The 9,740-nt window shown below is 37.0% G+C and overlaps 2 protein-coding genes across 2 annotated transcripts in view; both read left to right on the forward strand.

Moving 5' to 3' along the window:
- Positions 1-4,589, forward strand: part of LOC111489816 (DNA-directed RNA polymerase 2, chloroplastic/mitochondrial-like) — a 10,117-nt gene extending 5,528 nt beyond the window's left edge. Inside the window, exons 10-19 of the mRNA XM_023138214.1 lie at positions 336-386; positions 792-862; positions 2,482-2,566; positions 2,678-2,830; positions 2,923-2,997; positions 3,103-3,192; positions 3,295-3,342; positions 3,421-3,535; positions 3,620-3,723; positions 3,801-4,589. Coding sequence (XP_022993982.1) covers positions 336-386; positions 792-862; positions 2,482-2,566; positions 2,678-2,830; positions 2,923-2,997; positions 3,103-3,192; positions 3,295-3,342; positions 3,421-3,535; positions 3,620-3,723; positions 3,801-3,911 — 903 coding nt within the window. The 3' untranslated portion in view covers positions 3,912-4,589. The remainder of the gene's footprint in view (positions 1-335; positions 387-791; positions 863-2,481; positions 2,567-2,677; positions 2,831-2,922; positions 2,998-3,102; positions 3,193-3,294; positions 3,343-3,420; positions 3,536-3,619; positions 3,724-3,800) is intronic.
- A 901-nt stretch (positions 4,590-5,490) lies between these two features.
- Positions 5,491-9,740, forward strand: part of LOC111489815 (cell polarity protein mor2-like) — a 15,814-nt gene continuing 11,564 nt past the window's right edge. Inside the window, exons 1-5 of the mRNA XM_023138212.1 lie at positions 5,491-6,154; positions 6,647-6,765; positions 8,697-8,742; positions 9,396-9,468; positions 9,552-9,609. Coding sequence (XP_022993980.1) covers positions 6,038-6,154; positions 6,647-6,765; positions 8,697-8,742; positions 9,396-9,468; positions 9,552-9,609 — 413 coding nt within the window. The 5' untranslated portion in view covers positions 5,491-6,037. The remainder of the gene's footprint in view (positions 6,155-6,646; positions 6,766-8,696; positions 8,743-9,395; positions 9,469-9,551; positions 9,610-9,740) is intronic.

A 9,740-nucleotide genomic window follows, 5' to 3' on the forward strand; every position in this document is an offset into this window, starting at 1 on the left:
TTTTTTTTTTTTTTTTTTTTTTTTTGATAGGAAACAGAGAATTTCATTGATATAAATGAAACTACAAAATGAGGGTCCTATCCAATGATTACAAAACATTTGCAATGGGCTACAAGGAAGCTAAAGCCATAATTACAAAGGGGGAACCGATATATTCGCCTTTCTTTTGTCACTACAGTTAATTCATTGACATATTCTTTGTGATGTACTTGAATTGGTTTTCTTGATCTCCCTTACATGCATAACTTTTTTGAAGTTCAAGGAACCGAGCTTCCTGTTTCTCTTATTTCTCCAGTGCTCCTTACTCTTTCTTTTTAATTTGTGATTCTCTCTAGGATGGTTCTTGCAATGGGTTACAACACTACGCTGCTCTTGGACGAGACAAGGTAGTTAATATTTTAGCATCCATTTATTCCATAACGTGTAGGCAATTAATATTTCTTTTTATGACGACATCTCATTAGGGAAAAAACAAACGTGAAATTTGACCCCCCCCCTTTTGGTTTCATAACATGTAGGCAATACATCAATCTACCCTGTACTTTGTTTAGATCCTTTATTCTTTCCCTGCTAAGCTAAATTTGTTAAAATTTCCAATGTTTTATAATTTATTTATCTATTTATTTTTGCGAGCGCTAAAGAACCAATTCCATTTTATTGTATTTAGTTTAACTTTTCCCTGACTTTATAAGTTGATTTATCAAACCTACTTCTTTTATCCTTGGTTTCTTTGTACTTTTCACTTCCACCAGTGGCTTCGGATCTTGTCTTATTGAAAGTTTTTGGTTCAGTTAGGAGCAGCTGCTGTCAATCTGACTGTGACAGAGAAGCCTGCAGATGTGTACTCTGGAATAGCTGCTAGGTATGCCACAAAAACTTGGAGATAAAATTTTTCATGCAAAGAGCATACGATTTCATTTCTCATAGTTGCATTGAAAATTTCAGTAGGGATGCAAATAATTTTGATTCTCGTTGGACCCTTAATATAATAAGGGAGGGCTCAGTTTCATTAGTAAAATTTAATCTCTTTCCGACCCAATACTTGATAAATTATTTTACTTTTTAAAGGATGTTGATTTATTCTCATTGTTCTTGGCTGTCTTCCTATGAATTACTTATCCTTAAATCTTCCCTTGTTGCCGAGGAAATAGATACTTGTGAAGAATTGTTTTGAGTGAGGTAGAGAATGACTTTTCGTTGTCTCACATGGTGAGTTTGCGAGATTAGGTATCTGAGTTATCTGCGTTGGAGGATTTACAAAGTGAAAGTTATAAGAATCCCTGTCCATTGAGGAGATGGCTTTGAAATTTTGGGTAATTTGGGCTCGAGTAACTTCAGATTATGTCATAGTTTTGAGGCATCAATTCAATATTGCTAGTAATTTATGATGATATTAACTTGTCGAGGCTGTAGCTGACGCCAATGGACTTCCATGTTTGCATCATTTGCTTTTATAGTAATACCTTACATCATGAATATCCTATTTTCAGTCTCTAATTGTAATAGTTCAAGCCCACCGCTAGCAGATATTGTCCTTTTGGGCTTTTCCTTCTAAGCTTCTCCTCAAAGTTTTAAAACGCGTCCACTAAGAAAGGTTTCAACACCCTTATAAGAAATGCTTTGTTCCTCTCTCCAACCCATGTGGGATCTCGCAATCCATCCTCTTGGGGGCCAACATCCTCGCTGGCACACCTCCCATTGTTTGGCTCTAATACCATTTATAACAACCCAAGTCCACCGCTAGTAGATATTGTTCTCTTTGGGCTTTCCTTTCCAGGTTTTCCCTTCCAGGCTTTCCCTCAAGGTTTTAAAATGCGTCCGCTAGGGAGAGGTTTCCACACTCTTATGAGGAATGCCTCGTTTCCCTCTCCAACCAACGTGAGATCTCACTCTAATCTCCAATATTGGGAATCAGCTTAAAATATAATTCTGAGAGGATAGATGGATTTGCATGTCCTATTGGTGTCCATGTTTTCTTGAACTTGTTCCTCATTGCCAGCCCGTCAATATTTAATTGATGACATATTTGGATTTTTTTCCCATCTTTTTTTTTTTAATTATTATTTTAAAAAGCCAAGGAAACATAGGAATTTAATTGATGAATGAAATGTACAAAAGGGGAGAACAAGTTATTACCACCATTGGTGGATTACAAAAAGATTTCCACAGTTATTTGGTGAAAACTCTTGAACATGGAATCGCCGATCCTTTTATATAAGGCCATTCTGTGTTCTTAGAGGGTTTCTTACTTTGCCTCAAGGGAGCTTTACCAATCCTTTTTTCCATTTTCTACTACAAGATCCTTATATGCTTTTACCTGATGTTACCAGTCTTCACAGAGATGCTGTATAAAGTTTGATGTCCTTTTATTCCCCTTACTAGTGGATCAAGGAAGGGATTTAACTAATAACACCATAGATTTTTTTGGGGAAGTCTTCACCACAGAAGTTATATATATAATAAATATATTTATTGTTGCAGGGTTCTAGAAATCGTGCGAAAAGATGCACAAAGAGATCCAGAAACTTTTCCAGATGCATTGCGTGCAAAAACATTAATAGATCAGGTTTTCTACCTACTTGGGAACTCTGAACTTCAATCATGGGAAAATATAAGTTTCTGATGCAATCACCATAACTTGATTGCTTTCTGATCCTTATTGCTAAAACTCTTAAAGGTGGACAGAAAATTGGTGAAGCAAACAGTGATGACATCGGTTTATGGCGTCACCTATATTGGCGCTCGTGATCAGATCAAAAGGAGGCTGAAGGAGCGTGCTGCCATATCTGATGATACAGAGCTTTTTGGCTGTGCTTGCTATGCTGCCAAGGTAGGGGGTCCTTCTATCTTCATTTTGGGAGCTTCTATGAATTAAATGCTTGAATGATTTAAATAGTTCAGTAACATTATGTGTGTGAGCAGACCACGCTAACAGCACTAGGGGAAATGTTCGAAGCAGCCCGTGGGATCATGAGTTGGCTTGGAGACTGTGCAAAAGTTAGTCCTCTTCTCAGCTTTTTTTTCATTCAAGGGGTAAAAAAAACGCTGTCAGCTCCCCCTTAGCTATGTATTGGAAATAACATGAAGTTTGTATTCAAATAGATTATTGCCTCTGAAAATCAACCTGTGCGATGGACTACACCCCTTGGACTACCTGTTGTGCAACCATATCGCAAGTTGGGAAGGCATCTTGTGAGTGTTGAAGATTTTACATAATCAGTAAAAGTGACCAATTCTCTTATGGTAGTATAGAAGAGACATTTTACGCATTAATTAAGCTATCATTGGTTTCAGGTCAAAACTTCTCTCCAAGTTTTGACACTACAACAAGAAACAGACAAGGTAACATCATTGTTTTACTTGGAATTTCTCATTATTATCAATGGAAGTTTATTGAGGGATTTTCTTTGGACGTTGCAGGTCTTAGTAAAGAGGCAGCGGACAGCTTTCCCACCAAATTTTGTGCACTCCCTTGATGGTTCTCATATGATGATGACTGCAGTTGCTTGCAAAAAGGCAGGTTTGAATTTTGCAGGTTTGTCCTCCGGATTCTTTTCTCTGTTCTAGTCGTTTTCACACTCTACTGGTGCGAACTGCTATATCCTCATGTTTCTATCAGGGGTTCATGATTCGTACTGGACACACGCTTGCGACGTGGATGAAATGAACAGAATACTTAGAGAGAAGTTCGTCGAACTTTACGAGACTCCAATACTCGAAAATGTACGGCTGTCCTACCTCCTTGTGATGTGTTATACTTGTTGACGTTATTATTCATCTGACTAATCGTTTTCTTATAGTTATTGGAGGGCTTTCAGCAATCTTTTCCTGTGTTGGACTTTCCTCCTCTACCCGAACGGGGAGAATTAGATCTAAAGGAAGTTCTGGAGTCGCCTTACTTCTTTAACTAAGTTAATTCGGGTGCATTTCCCTTCGTTTTCTGCTCTCTAAATGTGTTCGGCTGGGCATTGCCTGCACAAGTACTCCTACTGTTAGTATCAAGAGTAATGGAGGATGATGCTGAGAGTCCCTGGTGCAGACTGACCACTGTGTTGTATATAAACATTAGGTTGTCATCTCTTAGAAGGCGCTGCTCCGGTCGAGTTCAAACGAGTTCTCAACTCCAATATGCAGAAGAAAATGGTCAGACAAACAAGACTCTTTGGACACAGCAAAGCAATAGTTATCATGTACTTGACCAGGTCTGCTAAAACTTCCCATCTGCTTCTGTTCATCGAAGACGGTTGAAGTTGTCGAATGGACCATATTTTCCAGAAAGGAAAGCCTGATACGAATTGAGATTGCCACAGTAACAAAGGATTGCTTGTATATGTCCCCCTTACTCTAATATTCAGATGAAGTGTGGAAGTGATGAAAAGGATCAACATTGCCATCTTCTTAACCCATCACAAGTTCTGCAGCTATAATTCTTATAAACTGTTGCAGTCTGCTGCTTCATGTATATGTAAATGTTTGTGCATGTGCTATGCATAATGGACTAGCATTCTGCCCTCTGAATCTGCTGATTATCTTGTCGGAAGTCCGAGTTCTATATTAACTAGAAAATGACGTTATACATCAATTTGATATGATACGATAGAGGGGTACTAGTGCCAGTGTTACCTAAGAATAAAGTTCATTCACTAATGATAGTTTATTATAAGCTCTAGTTTCCAAGGATGAGTTGAAAAACATCATTGAAATCTATGTAATTGGAAAACAAGGCTTCCAATCAAACCACATTATAGTTTCTGAGAACTTGAAATATTGTTGTTTTGTTCGCCGATCGTCTCAGTTTACAGCTGCTCGAGAATGATTTAGCGAAAAAACTTCACATGAAGATGTGAAAAAATGGTTCTTCTTTTTTTACTGTTCAATCTAATCTGTCTCATTCATCTTTCGGATCGGCTTTAGTATCCAAGTCGATGGAGAAACACGAGAAATGATGCTTCAGAACTTGCAAGAGAATCTTGCTGCTAAATGCTTAATGTTAGCTTCTCGTTTCAAAGAAAAACTAGACAGTGACATCATACCTCGTTGAGGAAAACTAGAAATATATAGCTCAAAGTCATTATTGTGGTTAATCAAAGTCATTGTTGTGGTTAATTGAATTAGTCGACTTATATTTCATTAAGAACCTGTTGCTTAGCAAAGATAAAAATATCATTCAATTGATATCTCTAAAACATTGATTTAAATTATTTTTATCAATTTTCACTCTAGAAGTAGTAGTTGCTGTGATACTCGATTGGACTTACGATCACATAGAGGTATATATATATATATATATTATTCTTATTAACTAAGACATGAGAAATTAAATTGTTACTAGAAAAATGAATTTTAGGAAATTTTGAGGAAGAGAGTCATAAGATTAATAAATATATAAATGGGTTTATATTATTATAATATTTACAGTTATATATTTTTGTGTAATGGGTTTTGAAGTAGCGGTTGTTGAATCGGAAAAACCCGAACGTGATCCGCGACTTTTGTTGTCTGTATGAACAAAAATATTTTCTTTCCTCCTTTTTTTTTATTTTTTTAGAAACAAGAAATAGCCTTAATCCACCCTGTTATTCCACCTTTCTTGATTCTGGTAGGCGTCAATTTCAATTCCCAATCGAAATGAATTTCTGCGGAAAATGAAGCAATTTCGTCTCGAATTCTTGCACAGTTTCCGCCAGATCCTGTATACTCTCCATAACAAAGCTCCATTGATTCTTCTTCAACCAGCTCCTTCCTCCTACCATAGTCAATCTCTCTCTCTCTCTCTCTCTTCGTTTTCATGTGAATTGCCTGGTTTCTAGGGATTTCTACTCCGATCTTTCTGCTTTAGCTGGTTTACTTCTGGGGTTCTGCCTATGGTAACCGAGCGTGCTCAAGCAGCGATCTCCTTCGTGTCAGTTGTCAAGAGGGGTTTTTGCCTACAAGCTTGAGCTGTTGGAGGAAGATCAGACTCTGCGAGTCACTGCGATTGGAGATTCATCGGAGCTTCACTAAAGGGGGTTGTGAAGTTAATGCTAGCTAAGTGATTATGGTGAGCATGGTCAAAGACGGGAAAGCAGGAAGTGCTGCTAAGCTAATAGTTGATGCTTTGCTTCAGCGGTTCCTCCCCCTCGCGCGGCGTCGAATCGAAACCGCACAAGCTCAGGTTCAGTTTTGCTTTTGTTTTCTCTTCCCCCTCCCTATTGTTTCCTCTCTAGAAAATGTCATGTGCAGCTTTGCTAGTCCCCCACCCCAAAAAAGAAGAAGAAAGAGTTACAATAGTCGCTTTGTTGGAAATTTGAAGACTAGAGGATGTGTGCTTATTTTTTTCCACAAGTCTTGACTTTGATTAGTATTACAATTTGAGGCTTTTTTGATATTGGGTGCAATTATAACATCATCCTTGATGGATCAAGATTGTATACTCCGTGTATTTTCTGGTACTTCGATAGGTTCGTTTCTGTTTTTCTGGGTACCAGTAGTCCAGTACTTAAGGATTTCTTGTGTTTGCTCGACCTGGTGAGCAAATTTTATCGTTGTCCTATGCACTCTGATGGCTGCAAATCGCGAAATCCAATTTTCACGTCCATTTATGTTGTCTAGTACGATTTTGTAAACTATCCTCCACGCTGTTTACTTGACTGTCTCCAACTTGCAGGATGGACAATATCTTCGACCATCGGACCCTGCCTACGAGCAAGTGCTGGATTCCTTGGCTATGGTTGCGAGACACACGCCTGTGCCTCTTTTAGAGGCTCTTCTTCGATGGAGAGAAAGGTGCCTCAGCTTTCCTATTCTCCTTTATTTGAACTTGTTCCCACAAGGACAACTTTCTGTGTGCGCCTTCTTTGTTTGTGGTAGTTCACAGGGTTTATTCCAAACACTGACTTGCTTTTTCACTGTCGATTGGAGATAGCTTGGGAGAGAATCTTTATCTTTTATTATTTATTGTATAATATTTTGTTAGTTTCCATTCACTTGACAAACTTCTTATTTTAGACATTTTTTAAAATCCAATACAGGTATCTTGACGTAATTGTGCTGCATGGACGTGTGTGTTGATTATTTTTTATTTGTTAAGATTGGAAATAAAGCCTTATTACTTTATAGAAAGTACAGTATTACCGAAGAATTTAACTAAAATAAGAGGATAAACATCCTCTATGTCAAGTCAACTGGGATTCCAAATAAGTTTCTAACAGCGGTATAGTTAAATAAATTTGCAATGTGATTATTTAAAAGAGTTCATTGGCAAAGATGTTGGTAAGCAGCGTGTAGAAGAGCAAAACTGTATTTTGGCCGGTGTTTTGTAGTGATTACTGTGATACTGTGTGGGCTCAAGAGTTTACAGCAAGGAGAAATTTATTTTAAGGATTGAGTGCGAAAAGAGGCTTTGGAGAAAATAGGAGATGGATGTGGCGATGCATTTCAAGTTTTCTTTTTTTTTTCTTTTTCTTTCTATTGTCGTGTTCATTGGTGATAAGTCACGAGGAAAGATCCTTCATTTGAGAGTTTTAGATAGGGTGCCTCACTCTCTTATACTTTTGTCTCTTTGTGCTTATAGCTTAGTTCCTAAGTAGGTGATGCATCATCAGACTCGCATAACTTTAGAAGGATGAAAGAATGTTGTGGCCCATGGGCCTATTGGCCGCAATCCTTATGTAATGAGGTGGAAGGGCGATTAGGGAAACATATTTGTTGAGGTGGCCATTTTTTGATGCTGTCATCTAGAGTATATTTTAATATACTCTTTCTTTTCCAATGGGGAACCATTTTGTTGTGAAGAAAAACCAAATCCGCATCAAGCTGATCGATTCAAGGTGAAGAGTTAGAGATTGATGGAGCAAACTATGTTGACTGAGAGGGAGGGAACATTTAGTGTTTCTAGATTGAAGCAAGAGAGTATGTGTTTAAGAAGAGTTCATTGAGGTAAAAGTATTATGACGAGGATGCAGAAGTATTAGGCAATTGGAATCTTGACCCTGCAGTGTGTAGCCTATGCCTGAGGAATGAAGAAAGCTCAAATCACCTCTTCCTCCATTGTTCTTACACTGCAAGGGGATGAAGTTTTCTTTGGAAGGAATTTGGCTTATCCAGTTGTCTTCCATCCTCGATTGTGGCGTGAATTCAGGAGGCTATGAATGGGTGGAGTTTAAAAGAATAAACAAAGATCTTAGGTAGATGAGCCTCTAGAATCTTTTTATAGGAAACTTGGAAGGAAAGGCAATTTTTTCGAGAATCTACTTCTTTTAAACTTTTTTTTTTTTGTAACTATGCTCAGCTCACTTCTTCTTTCTGGTGTCTAAGACACAAAAAATTCTTGGAACTATAGCCTAGGTTTTATGCACCAAGATTGGTAGGCTATGCTTCATTATCTTTCGGAAATGGGATGTCTCACCCCCCTGCCGCTAGGCTATTTTTGATCTTAGTAATACATTCCTTCCATTTCCTAATATATATAATGATGAGGGAGTTTAATGGGAGTGTGCATGTTCACATGGAGCTAATGCGTAGAGTTTTTGTTCACAAGCAATTTAAGATTTTTTTCGTGCGCTAAGATACTGCAGTCAAAGAAATCTTCTTATTCCCAAGACAAAAAAGAAAGAAAGAAAGAAAGAAAGAGAAAAAAAAAAAAGGAAGAAAAAACTTTTTTTTTTTTTTTTTTTTTTGATAGTTTGATTACATTTTCTCTTTTTCTCTTATTGCAGCGAATCACCGAAGGGTGCAAATGACGCATCTACTTTCCAAAGAAAGGTTTGAAAGCTATATGATGAATGGATAGTGTATCTAATAGTTCGAGTTATTGTGGTTTGCCATTAATTATTGATGATTCTTGTCAATTGGTATTTTTATCAGCTTATATGGTTCAAAATTTTAATGAATTGATGTCATATTGAGCAAATGGAGCCAAATAATTGTTGTTATCTTCTTTAGTTTCATTAGTTTACAGTTTCTTACACTCTTTCTCAATGGGAATATTTTTTCCCTACGTATTTCCTTGGCTTATTTTCTTGTTACATTTGGATCCTTCACTTCTTTACACGATAAAAAAAAACTCTCTAATTATTATTATTATTTTTTTCTTGGCTTGGGGATGGACCATCTAATCATTCCTTCTCATCTTTTTGTAACCTTTTTTGCACCTTGCCCAGGGATGGGCTTGTAGGGAATTTTTTATTTTCTTTTCTTTTAAAAAAATAATGGAAGAACGTTCTCCTGTTAATTTTTTTCCTCTCTTGTGCATGCTTTTAAATTTAGAGTATATTATTTTTATTGGTAGGTAAAGTTTCCAAAGAGGAATTCCAGGCTGTTTTTTTTTTCTAGATATGGTTGCTTTAAAATCCCTTGTTCAGAGAAGTTTGCTTTATTAACTTGAAGTTATAATGATATTCTTGCTTGGGGCTTAGCTTGCAGTTGAGTGTATATTTTGCTCAGCATGTATTCGCTTTGTGGAGTGCTGCCCTCAGGAAGGGCTTACAGGTTCGCACAGTGTTCTATTGAATTTGTATTTGTTTATTTTTTTTCTACTTTTGTTGCTAATTGGTAGTAGTTTATCATTGTAGAGAAGCTTTGGTCTGGGCTTGAAAACTTCGTTTTTGATTGGCTAATTAATGCTGACAGGTAAGGTTGCTTTGGCATAGTTAATGTACAGTGCAGTTTTCTTTTTTTTGTGGGAATTTAGTAATTACTTGACTGACTTCAAACTTTCCTTTTCCTTATAGTTGTTGGTTTTTTTTTTTTTTTTTTTTTTA

This window comes from Cucurbita maxima, unplaced genomic scaffold (assembly GCF_002738345.1).
Source record: "Cucurbita maxima cultivar Rimu unplaced genomic scaffold, Cmax_1.0 Cma_Scf00014, whole genome shotgun sequence".
NCBI classification, from domain to species: Eukaryota; Viridiplantae; Streptophyta; class Magnoliopsida; order Cucurbitales; family Cucurbitaceae; genus Cucurbita; species Cucurbita maxima.